Source organism: Rhodotorula toruloides (genome assembly GCF_000320785.1).
Source record: "Rhodotorula toruloides NP11 unplaced genomic scaffold Scaffold5, whole genome shotgun sequence".
NCBI classification, from domain to species: Eukaryota; Fungi; Basidiomycota; class Microbotryomycetes; order Sporidiobolales; family Sporidiobolaceae; genus Rhodotorula; species Rhodotorula toruloides.
Genome location: NW_015622965.1, coordinates 768438 through 789256, shown reverse-complemented (window position 1 = coordinate 789256; position 20819 = coordinate 768438). Strand labels below are relative to the sequence as shown.

Genomic DNA, 20819 nt, shown 5'->3' with positions numbered 1-20819 from the left:
AGTTTCCGCCTCGGCTATCCCTCCATTCACGCAAAACTAACCTGCTCTCCTACTGCACGTCGCACACCGCTTGGCGCCCACCCATCTCGCGCGCGGACACACACGCGTTATTGAACCTCCTGGTAGACTCTGCCCGGCTGCTCTTACGCTGTCCTCCGCCTTCCGACTCGCTCGACTCACTCGACAGCCCTTCAAAAGGCCTGCAACGCGTCCGGCACCTCCCGCTTTCACTGCCGCCGGCGAAACGGAGTCTCCGCTTCAACGATACTCCCCTCGTTCGCAAGACCGCCTCACGTTACGGGGTCGCCAAGTCGCGCCACAATGATGACCAGGGCTTACGAGGGAAGACCCTTCAGCCATAAACGGCAGGCCACTGGCGCCAGCAGCGTTTCGCGGAACGGGAGGACGCGCCGAGCACGCGCGAGCTTGACCGGGAGTGAGGCTGCCAGCGTGCGGACTGGCGAGGAGGGATAGCCTTGCAATGCAGTACGACTCGAGTGCACGGTCTGCCAGCACGTTCGAAAGCGAGAGTGAGAGCAGCTGTTCGCGCATTCGCTTGCTGCGGGTCGTCGCCAACGAAACTCGACTTGGTGCCACTCACTCGCTCGCACGGCTTTATCGCGGAGACTCAACGAGAGCAGGACTCTCACGCTACACTATACTACTCGCACATTCTACCGCCAGGCGCGACTCCCTCACACCCCGCTCGCACCCTCGATGTCGAGCAGCTGCTTGTCCTGCTCAGACCCCATCAGCCCGTGCCCGTCCTGCCCCTCGGGTCAGGTCTGCATCCAGACAGGCCGCTCGTGCACCGTCTGCCCCAAGAACATCTGCGTCGACGACGGCTCAAAGGGCAACTCGGGGTCGGGAGGACCCTCGACGGGCGCGACGGCTGGAGGAGCGGTGGGCGGCGTCCTGGGCGTCGCAGCGATCCTTGCGGCGGTCTACTTCTTCTGGTGGAGGCCGCGCGGGTTGGCGGCGAGCAGGAAGAGGTACTCTCAGCACCTCGCGAAGCGGCAGAGCAAGCTGAGCGAGAAGCGCAAGACGGGGCAGTACACGGATGCGGACGACGGTCCAGGACAGACGGACAGGGCGACGAAGCGGACGTCCGTTCACCTCAATATTGACGCGGGCGCGGAGGGCGCCGTCAACCGCAGGAACACGAGTCCGTTGAGGGAGGGAGGCGCGTTGATCTCGGGCAGGACCTCCGAGGTGAGTCGCAGGAGACTGTTTTGCCGTGAAGACGGCCGCTCACCCTCTCTCGAACAGGATGACAACCCGTTCGGGGACCAGAACCGGTCGTCCATTGGCAGCTTCAACGACACCAGCTCGATCCACGACTCCGAGTTCTCTTTCCGCTCCTCGCACACCAACGTCATTCCCATCGCCTACATCCCGCCCCACTCGTCGTCCATGTCGATCGCGGACGCACAGCGAGGCGGCTTTGGCGAGTCGCAGGCCGAACGGCCGCTCCCTCCTCGCTCAGCTGCCGTTCGCGCGTCGATCCCGACGAGCATGGCGAGCCGTGACTCGCTTGCGCTCGCCGGAGCCGAAGTCATCGAGCTCAACCCGCTTCCTCCCGTCCTCACGCCCGACACTCCTGCGGTTCCGCACGGCACGACCGCCAACGGCGCGCCGATCCGCCCGCCTCGCTCGCCTGGTCTCGACCTCAACCTGCCGAAGATCTCTTCCCCTCTCGCCGGCTCTTCCCTCGTCGGCTCGCCAGACGGCCAGATACGCCCCTCGTCCTACATCGCCAGCGGCAACACCTCTCCGACCTTCCTCACGCCTCCATCCAGCGCCACTCCGCGCCGCATGTCCGTCCTGGCCGAACAACAGTCCCGCGCACGCTCTCAGCAGTCCCACCTCTCGACTATCACGACCCGTTCCGGCACCTCGACCATGTCGTACATCCTCGACCCGCCGCAGATCATCACGCCCGTCTCGGGCCAGGGCGTCCGACGTGTCGAGCTTCACCAGGGTCAGGCTGGGCTCGTCAAGATTGGGAGTGCGGCAGCTGTCCCTCTCCCAGCGAGTCCGACCAGCCCGACTTCCTCGGTCAACCCGTTCGACGACTCGAACGCTGCGGCGGCGCGACGTCACTCGCGCATGTCGTCGCAGGATACGGTGCGGGGTGGACAAGGCGCAGGGGCAGACGACTTCGACAGCCGTCCCGGAACGTCGATGACCAACTCGTCGCGCTGGACCGCCTCATCTCTCGCTTCCGAAGCGTCCGAGGCTGTGCAATTCCTCCAGGGACAGACCGTCACCTTCACGAACCCCAACTCGCCCGACCCGCCTGTCCTCCTCGCCAACAGGCGGCTGCTCAACACCGCTTCCGGCGCCTCTTTCGACGTTCCGCAATCAGCACGGTCTTCTGAGGCGTTCGACACCGGCTCGCACGTCCGGCCACTGCTGGAGCGCTCGGCGTGGTCGTCGAGCACTTCGGCTGCGTCGTCAACGGGCGGCACGCAATCGACGGCGATGTCGCCCAGCCAGAGCCGCGACTCGACCGCGACGGCGACCAGCGGGCACATCTCGGTCCTCGAAGGCATCCCCTTCATCGCCTCGCACTCTCCAGCTGACGACCGCATGTCGATGCGCGGCCCGTCTACCAGCTCGGTCAGTCTCGGCTTGCCTGTGAACGTTACTGCTCCGCTGGACGGAGCAGGAGCGCCTTCGCCTTCTCTCGCTGCGCCTACCGACTCCTCAGCGTCCATCACGATCGCGCCGCCTTCGCCTCACCCCTCGACCCTCTCAGCAACCGACGCTGACGACACCGACCCTCTCCCCGCGCCCTTCCTCCCCTTCGCCGGCCAGCGCCCAACATCGACCGCCTCCTCCACTGGCGGCGCCCGCAGCGGCCCAAACGGCGAACGCGTCCAATCGAGTCTCTCCATCCGTTCAGGCTTCGGCTCGGGACTCTCGCAGATCCCGTTCCAGCTTGGGTTCCCGAGCGGGTTCGGCGAAGACGGGTTCTCGGACGCAGGGGGAGACGACGAAGACGCGACGAGGAGGAGCTTGTTGAGCGCTAGGGACTCGACGTTCCCGCCTAGCGAGGTGGGCGATGTCGAGCCGGATGCGCAGGAAGACGAGGATGCGTCCAATCCGTTTGGTTCGCATGCGGAGGTCGACGACTCGAGCGCGGACAAGGCTGCGACTGCTGACCCGCGAGCATCGATGGACTCGCTCGCTCTCGCCGTCGGGCTCTCCGCCAACCTCGACGCACAAGCCGACGGTCAATCGTGACCTCGCCTTTCCCTCTCTTCGCCTGTATTACTCCTCCCTTCGCTCGCTTGTCCACACCTTGTCGTGCCGCCTTCTCTCAACACAGACTTTCGTTTCGCGTATCTCCTATGGGTTGTAGCATCGTTTCTTCTGGTCTTCGCACCGAGCTGGTATCGGATCTTGCGGGTCATCGTACGTTGGGCCTGTTGAGCGTGGTGTGAAGCGAGATCTGCGCGCGTTTCTCTCCGCCCTCTCCATCCCCTCGATCTCTTCGTCTGTACAACTTGCGCACTCGACTCGAGTAAACCAGCTCAGATGCAACACCTACGACTCAGCATACCCTCGAGGTCGTCCCGCTCAGCCTCCCACGCCCTCCGCAAGTCCTTCCAGCGCTGCTCCTCCTGCTCGTCCTCGATCGCGACCCGACCCGTCGCCGTCTTCCTCAGGTTGCCTCCCGACTTGGACTTCGATAGCGCCCGGACGAGCATCTTGCCGCCTCGCAAGCTGCCGAGGCTGACCTTCCGAATGACAGTCGCGACACGAAGCTGGACGTCACCCACTGGTCCGCTGTCGCTGTGGCTGCGCGTTGCCCTCGTCGATCCGATGCGGTCGCCTCCCAAGCCGTCGCCAGAGCAAGCAAAGTCGAGCAGGCTCTCTCGCTCGTCGCCGTCGTCATGCCGCCAGTTCTGCCACGCTTTAGGCGGGGCAGGATGGATCGATCTGTGCAGCGTCGCGCTGAGGCCGGCACTGTGCAGGTCGGGAAGAGAAGACATGCCCTCTTTGCGAAGCTTGAGGGAGGACAAGCCCGGCGGAGCCTCCCTGCGCTTCTGGGCGAAGCTGGACTTGACTGCGTGCGCGAATGAGGATGTACGTGGAGGGAAGAGGGGCTGCTTGAGGTCGACGCTGGCGTTGGCGGACGTCGGTGCCGAGGAGGAGCAGGAAGGTCGGCTGACAATCGGTGCCATTGCGTGCGCCCAGAATATCGAACCGCCTGTCTGCAACGACGCAGACGACGTCTCCGTCGAGTACTTGCGGTCGTCATTGCCAGCCGAGTCAAGGCGGCGGAACGGCGGACGAGCCGAGGACGCGATGTGCGTCGGAACGTCGGCGGGTGCCCTGCCCGTTACAGTCGTCGACGCGAGCAGTCCGAGGAGCGCCGCTGCCTTCGGCGGAACGATCGAACACTCGGGAGGCGGCGCCGAAACCTGCAGCAAATCGCCGAAAGGCAGACTTGACGAGCGAGGAGGAGGCGAGCCGGTCCATTGGCCTGGCTCGATCGGCGATGTCAGCACCGAGATAGGTGGCGGAGTGTTCAAAGATGTGTCGATCCGGATCAGGTTCGGGTAGTTCGGCGAGGGAGGAGCGGGGAAGCGGTAGGGTGAAGGTGCGGGCGGAGGAACCGACCAAACGAGAGTTGGCACGGCTGAGGCGGGCGGAGTGAACGTCTTCGGTGTCAGAGGAGGCGGGGGGAGCTCAATTGTCGTGTTCAGCACGAGTGTTGTGCGGGCCGCAGAAGAACGGACATCGTCAACTTCGTCCAGCTCGAGGAAGGTCGCTGGCGGAGCAGGTAGCGGTTCTTTTGGCGGAGGAGTAGGCGGGACGTCTGGCGATGGTGGAAGGCGAAGGCTGTCGACGGTGAAGGAAGTCGAGAAGGCTGCGCTCAACATGCGTTAGCTTCAAGTCACTTCCCGGCGGTTCCACCGTACTCACCAGACGCATCAAGCATCCCTTCAAGCTCTTCGACAGCCGCTCCGACCCGCCCATCCTGCATGATCGCCTTTTCCCACGCAACTTCCCTCGCAACCTGCATCCTCCAACTCTCCAACCCGCCAACCTCCTCCATCCGCTGTTCCTGCCACGCCGCAATACGGTCGTCCCTCGCATACTTGTCGACCAGCAAGAGCTTCGATTGCCGGAGAGGAGCGGGACGAGCAGGGTCGGGACGGAGGTAAGGGAGGGTAGGGAAGTGAGGGTCGATGGCGGTGTCTGTCGTCCTCGGGCGATTCGTACGACGCTCTTTGCGGGATGGGCGACGCGTCGGCAGTGTCGAGTCTTTGGTGGGACGCGAGCCGAAGAAGAAGGACTTGAACGAGCTGGTCGTGTTACTCCGTTCGAGGCCGTCATAGGCTTGCTGCTGGTGGTCCTGCGCGTGCATCGTCGAAGCAGTTCCTGTATGCAGTCAAGCGTCCGTGCGAGAGCTAGGAAGAGGCAAAGAGAGGAACCAACGCACTCGAGGATCTGCGAACGCCCGCGTCCGCCCCTTCCTCCCTTCTCGGCCAAAGTCTCCGCGTCCGTCCCCTCATCAGCAAACAGATCTAGGAGGCCCCGTCGAGGCGTTCAGGAGGCTCAGAGAACGCCGCAGGTGCGAGGCGTGTGCGCGTGTGCGGCAGGGAAGGACGCGCTCAGTCCGTTGAAGGTGGGAGAAACGTTCAGGCCTGCGGACGGGTCAATGAGGGCGCGGTGTGTGCAGACTCGAGCGTCGAGCAGGTCGCAAGCCGCGGGGCCAGACAGACGCGCGGAAGCGTTCGAGAGCTGGCCAAGCGGGTGTCGATTATCCGCCGAAGGAAGGCCGTCTGGCGGAGAGAGACTCTCCTGACGTCCTCCGACAGCGCAAGGGCGAATCGCGGCACGGTGGACGACTGAAAGCTTACATGCGAAAGAAGAACGCGGGAATACGGAAAGAAGGCGTCTAGTCGCGAGGGGCGACCTGAGGCTCCCAACCCGCAACCTTTGCCTTCGTGGTGTTGTAGCACTTGTATGCGCCACGGGTGCCGGTCAAGTTCTCGTGGTGAGGCTGTGAGAGCGAGTCGTCAGTCGGAAGATCGCGGGAGACCACAAGGAAAGACGCACGATCATCCAGCGCTGCTTCGAAGCCAGCATGACCGGGTCGACTGTAGGAGGGTCGTGGCGGACGTGCGTCAACCACGCGTGCCATTCAGGAGTGACCTGCGACGCGTTGTAGTCGTGCTGGAGCGCAGGACGAGAGTCAGCTTCACGATAGTCGCACTGCAACGGATGAAAGGGAACGCACCGAGACAAAGTCGACCCAGCGGTGCCTCCACTGCGTCTCGTCCCGGTTCTCGTAGAACTTGTTGCCGTGCCTGCGCGACGAGAAGGAGGTCAGCTTGAATCCCTCGACCGACTGGAGCAAGGCTCGACACACTCGTCCTGACCCATGAACTTGCCCGCCTTGAAGTCACCGATGTACTGCAGATCCCGCCATGCCTCTGCAATCAGTCGGGATAGATCGTCAGTACCGTCGGCCGTTCGAGGCGCTTGAGAGGAAGAGGGCGCACGTCGTGCGCCAACCTGGCGGATGTTGTTGATGACCCTCCGGATACTCGGCGTGAGGATAGGGTTGGGCATCTGCAGGTCGTTTGTGCGGGTGCGAGGTGTAGAGAGGTTGGCGCGATGAGGCGAGGAGAGGGTGTGGATGCGGTAATGGCGAGGATCGGCAGAGGCGATAGATGAGAGCTGTCAGCCAGCCAGTACAACTCTCACAGCCCTCGGCAGTCCCGCCAAGCTTCCTCCTCGCCCGTCGCGACTCCCTCAGACCGCCATCACCGCCGAGAGCTGGCCGGTCCTCCCCTCCCTCGCGAACAACAAGCTAGGTGATGCGCCAGTCGTGCTGGCCATCCTCGTCACAGTGTAAGCAGCACAAGTACGCAGACTCACGGTGAAGGGATGCGGTGAGGGTCGGAGCAGGCGTCGCTCGACGAGGCGAAGTCGAGGACGGCTTCCTCGCAACCCTACGAAGCGCCCTTTTGGCTGTTTCTATCACTACAATATGTAATGCCGAATTTACTGCAAGTTCAAGCAAGTCTCTACGAGGCGTCCCCAATTTACCAGGTGTCCCTCCTTCCCCCACCCGGCGCTCTCCCTCTCGACACACCCGCTACAAGCTCAAACGAGGCCGTGCTGCCGCTGCTGACGACGTCAAGATGGCTGGCAGCGACCACGGCGAACCGTCGCCCTCGCACACGCGGCGGAACAGCGGGACGAGCGACTTCCAGGATGCACAGGACACGACCGACGATGTGGCAGCGGCTGGAACCGAGGGACACGGCGAGGCTGGAGAGCAGGAGGCTAGTGTGGAAACTGGCAGCGCCGACAAGCGGGAACACGCTGAGGGAGACGCTGCGATCGCTCAAGACCAACACACCGTCACCGCTGCGTCGACCTCGTCGCTCAACCTCCCGCTGAAGGACCCGAGCCCGTCTCTCGAGCCAACCGCAGCGTCGAACGAAGAGCTCGTCGCGATCCTGCGCGCGCAAATCACCGATCTCGCGAGTCAGGTCACGAGCCTCAACTCGAAACTCGTCAAGTCGTACACGACGAGGGGAGAACTCGAAGACGAGTTGCACGAGAAGCAGGAGCAGGAGAGGGCGATGCGGAAGAGGGTTGCGGACCTCGAGAAGGACAAGGAGAAGTGGGAGAAGGAGATTGAGGCAGGAGGTTGGGTCGAAAAGGTGCGTCTCGCGTTCTATTCCAGCTCCCTGCGCTTCTACTGACTCTCCCTCGCGTGCAGACCCACGTCCAAGGCGAGATGCAGCGGCTGATGGCGAAAGTTGTCGAGGAGACGAAAACTCGCGAGACGGCCGTCCAGGCGCACACCGCTCTCGAAACCGAAGTCGAGAACCTCACGTCAAATCTTTTCTCCGAGGCGAACAAGATGGTCGCTTTCGAGCGTCTCGCGCGGGCGCGGGCGGAGGAGAAGACGCGGACGGTCGAGGAGGCGGGAGTTTCGATGCAGGCGCTGCTCGAGGAGGTGCAGGTCGGATTGAAGGACACGGTTCTCAAGCTCGAGAAGCGGGATGAGGAGGTCGCGACGCTCAAGCGGCGCCTGGCTGCGCTGGGCGAGCCGGTCGAGGAGGACCAGGTCCAGGAAGGCGAATCAGCGGAGGGCGACGTCGGCGCCATCGTCTTCTCGGACGGCGAGCACCTCACGCCGATCGATACGCGTGTCGCTGCTTCTGCCGGCCCCTCCTCAGCCACTTCTCCCTCGCACCTCTCGGCTCCGAAACTCCTCACCTCTGTCCTGCCCTACCACGAGTTCCTCGCCTTCGTTACCTACCTCCGCCAAACGCGCGTCTCGGCACTCAACCGCCCGCCCGAAGGCGGCAGCTTCTCTCACCCCGCTCTCTCGACCCGCAGCTTCGCCATGGACCCCTCGCACCCTCATTACCTCACGCCCGCCCAGCTCCTTGCGCCTCACCTCCTCCTCTCGACTCACCTCTCCCAGCCATTCCTCAAGCGCTGCGTCGAAGAAGACTCCGACCCTGCGCTGCGACTCGACCTCGCACCGGGACTGGGCTTCCTCTCGCGCCGAGGAGTCGGGACGGCCGTCGTCGACGGGACGCTCCTGATCGAGCCGCTGCATGCGAGCATCGATTTGCCGTCCGACAAGTGCGCCATGTGCGGCTGCAGCCTCGAGAAGTGGTTGCCCAACTCGGGCAACGTGCGAGGGGCAAAGACGCCGACGACGTCGGTTGCGGCTGTGAACCAGACGATGCGCAAGCTCGGCTCGTCGCTCTTCTCGCGCTCGTCGTCCAACAGCACACCTACGCTCTCCTCCGTCTCGTCGTCCTCGCCCACCGCCTACCACTCACACACCTCGTCCACCTCCTCCGAATCCTTCACCTTCCCCCCTCCGCAAACCTCGGCCTCGCACCACCCGCACGACGCCTCACTCCTCGTGCACCTCTTCCGAATCTCCGACACCTCGACGCAACGCTACCCGATCTGTCCCTCGTACTGCCTCGCGCGTCTTCGAGCCGTATGCGAGTTCTGGACGTATATCCGCGTCATCGAACGCGGGTTGTTGCTTGAGGAGGGCTTTAGGTTCGTGAGGGGTAGGGGAGACAGTAATGCGAAGGAGCTGGGGGTGAGGAAGGTCACGGACGGGATTGTTTCGCCGGGGAGGAAGAAGGAGCGTGATGGTGAGGACGGCAAGGACGGACTGGGCATCAGCGGATCTGGCGCGCCTGCGAGCGGGGAGGGCGAGGGTGTCGAAGCGAGGGACTTTGAGACGGAGGACACGCATGGCGAGAAGGGCGAGGCGTCTGCGCAGGGAACGCCCAAGATTGTCGAGCCCGAAGCGAGCGAAGAGGCTCAGCACGACGACGAGGCAGAAGGCAGGCGCTGCACGTCGAGCGATCACCACGGCGACGAGGGCAAGCCATCGAACAGCTCCTCGACGTCGCTCTCGTCCGCCAAGGGCGGCGCACCTCCTCGTCCTTCTCGCTCGTCGGCGCGCACTTCGCCTGCACCGTCAGCTACGCCATCTCCTCCCGGTTCTCCGCGCGCCTCGACTGCGCCGTCGACCCCTCCCGCTCTCCCTCCTCGACGAGGCGGACCGCCCAAGCACCCTTCTCTCTCGGCGTCGACGGAGGAAGGGGGCGAGACTATTATTGGCAGTGCGATAGGGTGGGAGGACCGGTGCTGGAGCGAGGTTGTGCGTTTGAAGGAGAGCGTGTTCTGGACGCGGGTTGCGGCTGTCGCGCCGGACGGTGGCGAGGTGCCCAGTCGGGGTGCGCGGGTGTGGGTGCAGTAATCGAGCACAGTAATACAACTTGCCATAAGCTCATAATGATGCTTACTCGAGGTTGTTACTCAGCCATCTCGCAACTTTGGCAACTTCCACCTCAGCGATCTCCGCGCCCTCGCTCGCACTTGCTCTGACTCTCTCCCTTTACGCCGTCTCGTGCTCGTCCATAGACCTTCACAATGTGAGTGGCACAGTCTACAGACTACACCGACCGCCCCAACCTCTGTCCCGCGCGCTGACCCCGTTCACGTCCCGCTTGCAACCTCATCGCTCCACGCCTTTCCGCGCTCTCTCTGCCCCGTCTCTCGCTCGCGACACGCTTGCGATGCACTCACAGGGTTGCCAAGATTGCTGTCATCTTTGTGAGTCGAGCGCGAGTTCTTCCATGCCGTTGTCGCTCTTGTACTGACTAGCTCCGTTTTCGATCAACAGTACTCGACCTGTACGTCCATGCCGCAATCTCACGCTCTTCCTGCCCTCCATACCCTCCAAGACGGCCAGCGAAGTCTCGCCGTCCCCTTCGCCTCGCTCTCGAAGCGCCCGCCCGCTCGCTCGGCCTTATCCTCCCCACTTGCCCTTTTGGCGACACGAACACGACACCGAGGATCGCAGGTACTGACTGCTCCTGCTTTGCTGCCAACAGACGGTCACGTTCGCACCCTCGCTGAGGCCATCGCGGCCGAGGCCAAGACCACCGGCGTCGAGGTCGACCTCCTTCAGTTCCCTGAAATCCTCACGGTACGTTCCGCTGTTGCCCTTACTGCCCGAGCACGTTGCTGATGACATACTCGCGACGCGCAGGAGGAGATCCGCGGCAAAGTGAGCCGAGACGACTGTTCGAAATGAGGAGAGCCTCCCGCTCACCCTCCTCTCGCGCACCGCAGATGCACGCTGCTCCCCGCGGCGACTACCCCGACGTCAAGCCCGACGACCTCACCCGCTACGACGGCTTCCTCATGGGCTTCCCGACCCGTTACGGACGCGCGCCCGCCGCCGTCTCGGCCTTCTTCGACGCGACCGGCGGCCTCTGGGCCAAGGGCGCCTTGATCGGCAAGTTTGCGTCGGTCTTCACCTCGACTGCGTCGCAGCACGGTGGCCAGGAGTGAGTAGCTCGTCGAAACCATCATTCCAGGAAGAGCGGAACGCTAATCTCGACGCTCCGCAGGACCACCGCCCTCACGACCGTCCCCTTCTTCGCCCACCACGGCATCACCTTCGTTTCGCCCGGCTACGCCGCGGCCGACTTGACCGACATCAACGAGATTGTCGGCGGTTCGGCCTATGGCGCCGCCGGTATCGCGTGTGGTGACGGCTCGCGCGGCATCTCGGAGAAGGAGCTCAACATCGCTCGGAACCAGGCGACGTACTTTGCCAACACGGTCAAGACGTTCGTTGCGGGCAAGACTGCGTAAGCTTCCTTTGCCTTTCACGCCTCTTTTCCACCCGCCGACCAGGACAAAGGAGGAGGGAACGGAGCGGAAACTTCCGCCAACTCGCAAAACGAATCTAGAAGCAACGACGTGACTCTTGAGTGCCTTCTGATCGATCTCGTGTCCGAGAGAGAGGGAGGGCCGCGACTCGGAAGGCGGAGGGGAGAAGCTGTGCTCAAAGGGCGCTTTGCAGCTTGTTGCGGCCCTCTCTCCTCTCTCGGGCTTGCTCTTCGTGACTGCTTGTGCTCGCTCTCTCGCTGGACGTGTTTCGCTTCACATCAACCCAACCACTACTCAGCCGACCGATCGCTGACCTTCTCTCCCTTCCTCCCCTCAGTCTCGAAAAGCATGCCGCCGGCCTCACCGCGACTGAGGGCGCTGCAGCAGCCACGACCGGCGCCGCCGCCGCAGGTGCCGCTAGCACCACGACCTCGACCGCCGCTCACCCCGAAGAGGGCGCGCCTGCGCTCGGAAAGGCCATTCCTACCGAGTCTGGTGCGTCTCGACTCTTCCCTTGCGTCTTTCGAGGTTGCTTTGTTGACGACTGATGTGACTACGTGCAGCCACTCCCTACACCGTCGACGAGTCGACCCCCGCCGCGACCAAGACGCCCAAGGAGAACGACGCGACGTCCGAGCCTGCCGCAACTACTCCCGCTACGGCTGCTGAGCACACTCCCGCACCGGCGCAGAAGGAGACGACCCCTGCGCCCGCGGCCGCTGCCACGCCGGCTCCCGCGGCTACGGCGACGACGACGCCCGCTCAGCAGAAGAAGAAGGGCGGCATCTTTGCGATGTGCTGCGGCGGTAACTCGAGCAACTACGAGTCGTAGAGTGGCGCAGTAGGCGTTGCGGATCAAGTGGGAGGGAAAATACCAACCGAAGGAACGGACGGACGAGCAAAGAAGAACAAGGGTTTTAGCGTTTCTCTCTCCTGCTCTCGTAATAGTAAGCTTGCTTAGCCTTGTGTTCCCATCACTCGCAAGTCGCGGGAGAGACGTAAGAAACGAGGTTGCCTTTGCTTGGTGCAATGCTTTTCCGGTTACTGAATGAACGAGGGCCCGAGAATGCCGTCTCTCCTCCTTCGCTTTAACCCTGAGCGTCGAGGATGGCCTGGACGAGGTCGCCCTTTGTTGCCTTGAGGGCGTTGCAGGCTGTGTGATAATGTGGTTAGTCGGTGAGAGCGAAGGAGAGAAGCGAGGAACGCACCCTTTGCCCGAGAGCAGTTGGCCTTTGAGAAGCGGGGAAAGCAGGTCAGTATTTGGCAGCGTGAGGGGACTACCTGGCCGTCAGCGCACCTGCTGCATGACAACGCTGACTGTGGATGAGGACCAGGCGGAGACGGTCAGCGACGACGCTCGCCAACGGCAGCGAAAGGAGCGCGAACGCACTGTCACCCTCCTCGAGACCTTCTGCGTCCGCCTCGCCTTCCTCTTCCTGAACCGCAGCGGGCTTCTTGCCCTCGGCGCCATCCTCACCGGCAGCAGCGGCCTGCTGGGACGCGAGCTGCTCTGCCTGGGCGAGCTGGGCAAAGTTGGGGAAGCCGGACGAGGCGTCCTCGGGCTTGGCTTCGCCGAAGACGATGTAGCAGTCCGAGACGGGCCTGCGTGCGGAGGAGGGCGAGGTGAGCGAGGACATGGGGATGGGGTGGGAGGAGAAGGCGAGTCGGCAACGCACGACTTGTAGACCTCGGGGTCCTGGATGGCGAGGAGGGCCTGTACGCGGTGCTCTAAGCGTCAGCGCGGCTGTACCATACGCACCCAAGCAGTCTGCTCGTGGAGGACGCACCGACTTGGGCCTGCGGATCACGACGCGGGTGATGTCCTCGACGCGGCGGAGGCCGAGCTTGAGGAGAGCTTCCTTTGCCTTTTCGCCCTTGACCATGGTTGCGCGTGTCGTGTAAGCGTGTGAGCGGTAGCGGAGCAGGAGGAGCGAGGGGGAGCAGCTGATTACAACCCGTTTGTAAAGCTTCAACCTAATGAAACTCAATACAAACTGACTCGCCATCTCTTCCGCTTCACCACACCGCTACGCTGGCTCGAAACGTGCTAGAGAGACTGCTCCTGGTCGCTTCCGCCCTCTGCCTCGCCCTCCTCGTCTCCCTCTTCCTCCTCGACGCGAGCGCCGACACACTGCTTCCTCCCCGCTTCCTTCGCATCTCTACCTCAACGTCAGCTCTCATGACGAACGGGCAGGCTGGATCGTTCTCCCAGCTGCTTGAGAAAAAGAAGGAGGCCTTCTTGAGTGCGGTCAATGGCGGAAAGGGGGTGGAGGACTGGGTGATAAGCGTCGGAAACGAGGCAGGCGGTTCGTCCACCCTCTCAAAGTCCACAGCTGGACTTCCTGTTGACACTTGACCCCCGCAGACCTCGATTCGATGGCATGCGCGATCGGCTACGCCCACTTTGCAGCCGAAACTGCGTCTTCAAGCCGACAATACGTCCCACTCGTCCTGCCTGCCCGCTCCGATCTGCACTTGCGACCTGAGAACATCCTCGCCCTTTCCTCCGCCGGCATCTCGAACGACTCTATCCTCACCATCGACGAGCTGCCAACGTCTCGACTGTCAAACCTGGGCGCGCAGTTCACACTGGTCGACCACAACGTCCTTCTGCCCATGTTTCGCTCCGACCCTTCGAATGTCGAGAACGAGGAGGACGACAAGCGGGTCGTGTCGGTCATTGATCACCATGCCGACGAAGGACGCCATCTCGACGCCTCGCCTCGACTGATCTCGCCGGTCGGAAGCTGCTCGTCCCTCGTCACTTCCCACTTTGCCGCCTCCTCCAGCTTTTCCGTCCCTACACCCGTCGCCGACCTCCTCCTGTCAGCTATCATGATTGACACGCGACTGAAGCCGACATCGGACGGGGGAAAGGCGACCGAGACGGACATCGCAGCCGTCAACACCCTCCTCCCCTTCTCCTCCTTCTCCGCCTCAACCTCGACCACCAACCTCACCGCCACATCTACCTCTTCATCCGCCCTCGATGCGCTCAAAGCGCACAACGCCCGCCTCTCCACGGCAAAAGAAGACGTCTCCCACCTCTCAGGCCACGACCTCCTCCGCCGCGACTACAAAGAATACGCCGAGTCGACCTTCCGCTACGGACTCTCGACTGTCCCGCTGCCGCTCTCAACTTGGCTCGAAAAGTTCTCTGGCTCGGGCGAGGAGAAGGTCGAGGGTCTGCTTGAGGACACGCGAAGGTGGATGGACGAGCGCAAACTCGATCTTGCGGGGATCTTGACCTCCTACACGCACGTCAAGAAGTCTGGACAATCAGGCAAACATCGTCGCGAGTTGCTCGTCCTCTCGCGCGACGAGCGACTCAACAAGGTCGTCTTCCCCGGGCTCGAGAAGGACAAGGTGTTGCAGCTAGAGGAATGGAAGGACCTCAAAAGTTATGGCGTGCAGGAGCGGGAGAAGGACGGCGAGAAGTGGAAGGTTTGGCAGCAGGGGAACGACAAGGCGACGCGGAAACAGGTTGCGCCGGCTCTCAAGGCGTTGGTGCTCGAGGCGGGCGGGCAGGCTGCGTAGAACTCTCGTGGCGAATCTCAGTTATCGCCCTTTCAGGACCAGCGAAGGAGAGTAGCGCGGTCGCTGCTGTTGCAAGTCTTGCGGCTGAGGGAGATCCAGCTGCAGAGGGTATCTAGGTCGACGGTCCGGGTATACTCGTCTCCTCCTCTCATTCTTCGAGCCTTCTTGATGTCGTACTTCCTCAACTCCTCAGTTTTTCGCGTCCGCCGCCTCGCCGAGTCCTTCCTTGCCGGTCGTCTTGAACTGCGCGGGCTCGTTTCCTCGGAAGCGTTTCCTGTGGGTACAGACGAAGAGGTGGTCAGACTCGACTCTCGCAGACTCGATTTTGAGCGGGAGAAGGAAGGGGTGTTTCGGGAATGAAGAGGACGAGAGAGGAGAGAGCGTGTCGTACCGCATGTCCAGCTGCGAGTGTCAGCACAGCTCGTCAGCCGCAAGGTTCCAACGCTCTGAAGGAGACGACCAGTACTCACCATTCCCCTCTTGCACTCGAAGAAGCTCTTCCTCAGCAGCTGGCACTCCTCGGGCAACTCGTCGCTGTGCTCCTTGAGGCACTCTTGCGGTGACCGCGGCGGGTCGGATCGCAGGACGCAGTCACTCCGCAGGATACAGTCGGCGAGCGCTTGTCGGATTCCCTTGCACGACATGCGGACGAGATGAGCGAGTGAGGGATCGAGGGGACGGAGCGAGGTCGGACAAAGGTTGGCTGGTACAAGTGGGCCTTCTGAGAGCAGTAGCGAGTCGATTGAGCTGGTGTGAGCTGTTGTCGCTGGTCGATGAGCGTTGCAAGAGCGAGAGGAATGTCTCCGAGGGTTTCCCTCCTGCCACACACGACCTCAAAGGCTGAGGGGCTCAGTGAACGATGCTACTGCTTTCTAGGACCGCCTACGCGGCGCCCACAGCCTTGCGCCCCTGCACCTGCTCCTTCTCCCGCTCCTTCTCCCTCTCGGCCCGACCCCTCGCTCCACCTTACCTGTACACCCAGCTGCCGACACGAGCAGTCCTCGCAGTGTCGGGACAAGACTCGCAAAAGTTCCTGCAGGGGCTGGTTTCGAACGATGTGCGGAGACTGGCGCAGAAGGGCGAGGAGGACGACCCGGACAAGCAGAGGGTTCTCTATGCGAACATCCTGAAGGCAGACGTGCGTTTCAATCCTGCTCTGCTCGCAGCCGTCGACTTGTGGCTGATATTTGCACCGCTTGCAGGGCCGCTACATGCACGATCTTATGCTCTACCCTCCCCTAACTCCCTCCGCCGACGGTTCTCCCGCTTACCTCATCGAACACGACTCGTCTTTCACCTCCGCCCTGCGAACATACTTCAAGCGACACAAGCTGCGGTCAAAAGTGAAGCTTGGAGCGGGGGCGGAGGAAGACTTGGTCGTCGCAGCAGCATGGAGGAACCCGGCGGATGTTGTTGAAGGGAAGAGTACGGCGGAAGAGCTGGAACAGGCGGAGCGGTGGCTCGAGGAGCCTAGGAAGGGCTGGGATCCGCGAGTAGTGGGGATGGGCCGGCGGTGGGTTGAGGAGAAGGATGGCGAAAAGCGTGAGTTGCGCTTCTCTTGTGTCCCTTTCTGCGGTGGTCAAGCTGACTCTAATTTCTTCAGCTCCTGCCGAGCTCTTTGCCCCCGTCACGCCTGCCCACTTCCAGCTCCACCGTCTCACGCACGCTGTCCCCGAAGGACCCGCCGACTTCCCTGCCCTCCCGCTCGAGGCTAACATCGACTTGATGAACGGCGTCGACTACCGGAAAGGCTGCTACGTGGGACAGGAGCTGACGGCGCGGACGCACCACAAGGGCGTTGTGAGGAAGCGCGGGATGGTGTTCCGGCTGTTCAGGGAGGGAGAAGAGTCCGTCTTGCTTTTGCGTGCATCCCTTGCGAGCGAGACTGAACTTTGCGCTTGCAGCATCCCGACCGAACCTGTACCATCCGCCGCATCCCTCATCCCCTATCCTTCCCTCTTCCCAACTCCTCCGCCCGGATCTACGCTCACCCTCCTTTCCGCCTCTTCCTCCCCTCGCGCCCGTCCATCCGGCAAACTTGGCTCATCCCTCCCTCTCGTCTCTCAGTCTGGCCTTCAGACGATCACGCTTGCGTATGGCAGCGTCCGGACAGACCAAGTCGGCGACGGCGCAGACCCGAACGAAGGCGTCTTCGTCGTCAAGGCGCCCGTGAGCGAGACGGCTACGGTCGGAAGTGAGGGCGAGGCGAAGAGCGACGCGGTTGAGCTGGGAGACGGAGCGGGCGAGAGTCAGGAGGAGGGAGGGCGGTGGCTTGCCAAGGCGTTTTTGCCTGCGTGGCTCGAGTTCAAGCTCGAGGAGGAGGCCATTGCGAAGGGACTGTAGAGGTACAGTAGCAGCAACGAAGCTAGCGAGTTGTAGACGCGTGCCGCCGGAGAGACGGTCGAAGCAGTGCGCCTCTTGCTTTGCAAGCCGCTGTTCTTCCTCGGCTGGCTTCACCGGCGTCGCTCTCTCGGAATGATCTCATAAGCTGGAACTGGCCGAGCGACGTTCCAACGCAGCGCTAGTGAGTCTGCTCACGCCGCAAGCGACAAACCCACGCCCAGCTCCCTTTCTCGCCTTCTTCTCACTCGTCCGTCCAAGCGTTGTATGCCTCCTTCGTCGGGGGCCTCTGAGAGGTAATGTCAGCTGGATTTGCGGAGGAAGGCAGCGAGAGAGCGCACCTCACGGGGTCGGAGCAAAGAGCGCGGCCGTCGCGCAGGCGGCCTGGCAGGCCCCGTAGGCGGCGTTGCACTTGACGAGCGCAATGGGAATGGCGGCGCCGGCAGTGACCGTGCCGAAGCTGCACGGGCGCACGAAGTTGAGCGGAGGAAGAGGGTAAGAGAGAGCTGAACTGACGTGAAGCCGGCGGCCGAGTAGCAGGCGACGACGACGGCCGAGTAACCCGCCTGGCACACGGCGTACGCGAGCGGCCCAGCCTGGACAGATTGAGTCGTGACGGCGAGGAGGAGGAGAGCGGAGTTGAGGAGCGAGAAGCGCATCTTCGCCTGCCGCGTGCACGGCGTCAGCGTGGTCCACATTGCTGTCAGGAGCCGGAGGTCGCTCACGGTGTGTCTTCGTGCGGTTGAAGGCGGGAGACGTGAGGAGTAGGAAGGAAAGACGGGAGGAGGCGAGCGGTCAAGCTGTCCGCGGACGCCCCCGGAAGACGAGCGGACAGCTGCGACATGCGCAAATCGTCTCGAGTGCGCAGAGCACAGCCCTACACAGCGACAGCAAGCGTGCGAAGCAGCGAAAGGCATCTCGATGAGTGGACCTTCCCAATCGCTCGCCAAGCGTGCATTGCTTCGAGTAAGAACTACTGAAGCACCTTCACCGTCTTGTCAAAGCCGCACGAGACGACCTTCCACCCCGCCACGCTGCCTTTGTCGTCCTCGTCCACCAGCACCTCGACATCCCGAATGACACTACTTCCCTTGTCCGCCTCTCGCCTCAGACGCGCCCGCTCACTCCTCACCTCTTCCGTCAATCCTTCCTCCCCGTCTTCTGGCGGTGCCGCAGCACCATGCGCTCCCTGCGAGACCCGCACCCGTCCACGAAGGTCGACGATCCGCAGAAGGCCGTCTTCCGAGTTGACGACGACGCCGGCACCCGAGGGCAGCCATGCGTGACGCGGGTTGAAGTAGTCGGACTGCGAGGCGGTCGTGTGAAGTGTGAGAAGGCGTGTCGCAGAGCGGAACGGGTAGAGGAGAATGCGGGCGGAGAGGGTAGAGGTTTGCAGCGAGAGCAGGGGGAGAGTTGGATGAAGGCCGATGGAGAGGCTGTGAGAGCGAGAGTCAGTATCGGAAGAGTGGGAGGGAAAGGGTTGCTAGGAGGACGCACACGGAGAAACTGGTGAAAGAGTCGCCGTTCTCGTTCAGGTTGACCTCCTCGGTCCACCACTCGCCCGCATCGTCGTCCGGCACCCGCAAGTACCGCAGTAAATGGTCGTCTCGCGCGCTCCAGACCAGCCATTGAGAGTCAGGCAACCAGATGGCGGCTTCTGGGTTGGTCCGGCTCTCGATCGTGTGGACGAGGTTGAGGCTGATGTCGGGGCAGACAGCGAGGGGATCGAGCACTTCGTCGTCGAGGAGGACTGGCTGTGAGGACGAGGTCGAAGCGGGCGCGACAAGGTCGAGGCGGTAGATTCGGACAAGCTTGTCGTAGCCGAGAGTAGCAAGGTGGCGGCCGTCAGGAGACCAGCAGACCCGCACAATGTACTGCGTGGGAGGGAAAGTCAGCTACTGCGAGAAGAGTACGGAACCACCTCAGCGACAGAGTGACACTCGTGAACGCACCTTGGTGTGATCTTGCACCTTGGCTTTGGCTTCCCGCGTCACCAAATCTAGGACTGTCAGGCTTCCCTCCATCGTCGCGCACGATACAAAGCGTCGGTGTTCGGGAAGAGGATGCTGGGCGAAGGAAAGGCAAGGCGAGGGAAGCGAGAAAGAGTCGAGGAGTTTGAAGGTGTCGAGGGAGTAAGCCTTGAGAGTTCGGTCGACGGCGGTCGTGAAGATGCATGGCGTCTCGTTACTGTGCAAGGGGCTTGTCAGCTCGAACGTAGGAGCGGCGATGGAAAAGACGCTCACCACCGAAACCGGTGCTGTTGAGTGTCCCACTCCCGCTTCGGCAGTACGCCTTGCTGTACCGTGAGCACGTTGCTCGTCTCCCGCACCGCCGTCCGCGCCTTACCCTTTGGCAGCTCCGCCTCCTTCAGTTCGAGCCCCACCAGATGCTCGCGGAGAGATGAGGTCGGGTCGTCCACTCGAAGCCTCGCGAGCCTTGCGGACACCGCGTACTCGACCAGGTCCTGCAAGTCCTGCCCTGCGTCGCCTGCTGCCGGGTCCACGTCGAGGAGGGATGGCAATCGAGGGTGTGAATGGGAGGCTTCACTGATGAAGGACTCGAGGGCGGCAGAGTAGCCTTGGGAGCGCAGGAAGCGGGCGACCAGACGATGTGCTTCGGCGAAAGCGTCCATGACGGAGCAGTAGCGGGACGTAGCCAAGTCCAAGCAAGCAAAAGATATACGATGTTCGAGAGGGGGCAGAGAGACTGTACAGAGCTACGAATCGGCATACTACAAAATCGCACCTAACCCTTCTCCCTTAACCCTTGCCCTCTTCCGCCGTCCTCTCTCCTTCCTCGGTGCATGCATGCGTCATCCTCGTAACGGGTACGTCGCGGAAGCGTGGCCCCCCAGCCCCTGGGAAGGGTGGGCGTTATGTTACGAGGGTCGTCCTGCACGACGTCGCCACGGCTTCGGTCCCTGTTGCACGCGAACGAACGTTGTCAGCGCCCGAGAGCAGACTCGGTGATGAGGGAACGGTCAACACGCACGTTGAAGCACAGTCCGGCATCGCTGCCGTCTGCCGAAGCATTGCTGCTGTCCCGCGGCGAGGAACCGAGTCGTTCTGCGTTGCAGTGCACGGACAGAGTCAGCGACGGCGAGTGTGAAGCAATGCGAACGCAGGCAACGCACCGAAAGGGTAGACAAAGGAAGGTCGTACAACATCCACCTGCGCGAGCGAAAAGGTGTGAGCGTCGGAGTCTCGAGTGCGGGCGAAGAGGGGAAGGCGCAACTGACCGCAGACGAGTCCTCGAGCCTATTCACATCTTGTTGTTGACCGCCTAGCTGCGACGCGAAGGCTGCGGACGAGAGGAAGAGCGTCAGTCCGGTTGAGACGGCGAGAGAGAGAGAGAGTGCGAACCGGACTCACCTCGTCCCTGGCCTTGTCGAGGCCGCCATCGCGAGCGGGCGACGTCGTAGGTGGAGGAACCTGCGCGGAAGCGACGAAGCGAGTCAGTAAGCATCGTGAGGCAGGAGGAGCGAGAAGTTGCGCACTTTGCGGTCCTGTAGCAGCTCAGCGGCGTCGGCCTTGCGAAGGCGAAGGTGGTCGAGAGACTGCAGGGCGTACGAAGTTGGGTTAGCGAATGTCCTATGCAAGCGAGGGAGGCCCGAAGGGCGAGGAGGAGGGAGGACGAAGCGTGCCAACTCACTCGACTCGTCCGCCGGATCGCCTCGACGACAACGTCCATCCTGCTCGCCCGCTGATGACCTGTGGGCGGAGACAAGGAGGTCAGCG

The 20819-nt window shown here is 62.7% G+C and overlaps 12 protein-coding genes across 12 annotated transcripts; 5 read left to right on the top strand and 7 right to left on the bottom strand.

Annotated features, from left to right (window-relative positions):
• Positions 1 to 717: 717 nt before the first annotated feature.
• Positions 718 to 3249, top strand: RHTO_07029 (membrane anchor Opy2, N-terminal domain containing protein; the record flags this gene model as incomplete). Its single annotated transcript, XM_016420688.1, has 2 exons — positions 718 to 1212; positions 1270 to 3249. 2 exons carry the CDS (start codon positions 718 to 720, stop codon positions 3247 to 3249), a joined length of 2475 nt encoding a protein of 824 aa, XP_016275089.1.
• Positions 3250 to 3539: 290 nt separating this feature from the next.
• Positions 3540 to 5531, bottom strand: RHTO_07028 (uncharacterized protein; the record flags this gene model as incomplete). Its single annotated transcript, XM_016420687.1, has 3 exons — positions 3540 to 4882; positions 4939 to 5397; positions 5459 to 5531. 3 exons carry the CDS (start codon positions 5529 to 5531, stop codon positions 3540 to 3542), a joined length of 1875 nt encoding a protein of 624 aa, XP_016275088.1.
• Positions 5532 to 5917: 386 nt separating this feature from the next.
• Positions 5918 to 6594, bottom strand: RHTO_07027 (NADH dehydrogenase (ubiquinone) 1 alpha subcomplex 12; the record flags this gene model as incomplete). Its single annotated transcript, XM_016420686.1, has 5 exons — positions 5918 to 6022; positions 6079 to 6195; positions 6260 to 6329; positions 6392 to 6455; positions 6525 to 6594. The coding sequence occupies 5 exons, from the start codon at positions 6592 to 6594 to the stop codon at positions 5918 to 5920; spliced, it is 426 nt and encodes a 141-aa protein (XP_016275087.1).
• A 575-nt stretch (positions 6595 to 7169) lies between these two features.
• Positions 7170 to 9781, top strand: RHTO_07026 (GDP/GTP exchange factor Sec2p; the record flags this gene model as incomplete). The annotated part of the gene is made up of 2 exons (XM_016420685.1): positions 7170 to 7697; positions 7757 to 9781. The coding sequence occupies 2 exons, from the start codon at positions 7170 to 7172 to the stop codon at positions 9779 to 9781; spliced, it is 2553 nt and encodes an 850-aa protein (XP_016275086.1).
• Positions 9782 to 9954: 173 nt separating this feature from the next.
• Positions 9955 to 12037, top strand: RHTO_07025 (Trp repressor binding protein; the record flags this gene model as incomplete). Its single annotated transcript, XM_016420684.1, has 9 exons — positions 9955 to 9956; positions 10113 to 10137; positions 10208 to 10217; positions 10419 to 10513; positions 10577 to 10594; positions 10660 to 10877; positions 10941 to 11183; positions 11543 to 11700; positions 11769 to 12037. Coding segments are annotated over 9 exons (1038 nt in total).
• A 256-nt stretch (positions 12038 to 12293) lies between these two features.
• Positions 12294 to 13088, bottom strand: RHTO_07024 (nascent polypeptide-associated complex subunit alpha; the record flags this gene model as incomplete). Its single annotated transcript, XM_016420683.1, has 6 exons — positions 12294 to 12358; positions 12414 to 12435; positions 12503 to 12522; positions 12596 to 12807; positions 12882 to 12919; positions 12993 to 13088. 6 exons carry the CDS (start codon positions 13086 to 13088, stop codon positions 12294 to 12296), a joined length of 453 nt encoding a protein of 150 aa, XP_016275084.1.
• Positions 13089 to 13384: 296 nt separating this feature from the next.
• RHTO_07023 (exopolyphosphatase) lies at positions 13385 to 14742 on the top strand (the record flags this gene model as incomplete). The annotated part of the gene is made up of 2 exons (XM_016420682.1): positions 13385 to 13511; positions 13571 to 14742. 2 exons carry the CDS (start codon positions 13385 to 13387, stop codon positions 14740 to 14742), a joined length of 1299 nt encoding a protein of 432 aa, XP_016275083.1.
• A 189-nt stretch (positions 14743 to 14931) lies between these two features.
• Positions 14932 to 15386, bottom strand: RHTO_07022 (cytochrome c oxidase assembly protein; the record flags this gene model as incomplete). The annotated part of the gene is made up of 3 exons (XM_016420681.1): positions 14932 to 15016; positions 15134 to 15144; positions 15213 to 15386. 3 exons carry the CDS (start codon positions 15384 to 15386, stop codon positions 14932 to 14934), a joined length of 270 nt encoding a protein of 89 aa, XP_016275082.1.
• Positions 15387 to 15601: 215 nt separating this feature from the next.
• RHTO_07021 (aminomethyltransferase) lies at positions 15602 to 17085 on the top strand (the record flags this gene model as incomplete). The annotated part of the gene is made up of 4 exons (XM_016420680.1): positions 15602 to 15880; positions 15945 to 16284; positions 16346 to 16589; positions 16647 to 17085. The coding sequence occupies 4 exons, from the start codon at positions 15602 to 15604 to the stop codon at positions 17083 to 17085; spliced, it is 1302 nt and encodes a 433-aa protein (XP_016275081.1).
• A 339-nt stretch (positions 17086 to 17424) lies between these two features.
• RHTO_07020 (uncharacterized protein) lies at positions 17425 to 17741 on the bottom strand (the record flags this gene model as incomplete). Its single annotated transcript, XM_016420679.1, has 2 exons — positions 17425 to 17542; positions 17599 to 17741. 2 exons carry the CDS (start codon positions 17739 to 17741, stop codon positions 17425 to 17427), a joined length of 261 nt encoding a protein of 86 aa, XP_016275080.1.
• A 314-nt stretch (positions 17742 to 18055) lies between these two features.
• On the bottom strand, positions 18056 to 19714 carry RHTO_07019 (WD40 repeat containing protein; the record flags this gene model as incomplete). Its single annotated transcript, XM_016420678.1, has 4 exons — positions 18056 to 18518; positions 18580 to 18956; positions 19035 to 19269; positions 19326 to 19714. 4 exons carry the CDS (start codon positions 19712 to 19714, stop codon positions 18056 to 18058), a joined length of 1464 nt encoding a protein of 487 aa, XP_016275079.1.
• A 246-nt stretch (positions 19715 to 19960) lies between these two features.
• On the bottom strand, positions 19961 to 20772 carry RHTO_07018 (uncharacterized protein; the record flags this gene model as incomplete). Its single annotated transcript, XM_016420677.1, has 7 exons — positions 19961 to 20002; positions 20074 to 20147; positions 20216 to 20252; positions 20321 to 20368; positions 20454 to 20513; positions 20579 to 20638; positions 20734 to 20772. 7 exons carry the CDS (start codon positions 20770 to 20772, stop codon positions 19961 to 19963), a joined length of 360 nt encoding a protein of 119 aa, XP_016275078.1.
• Positions 20773 to 20819: the final 47 nt, after the last annotated feature.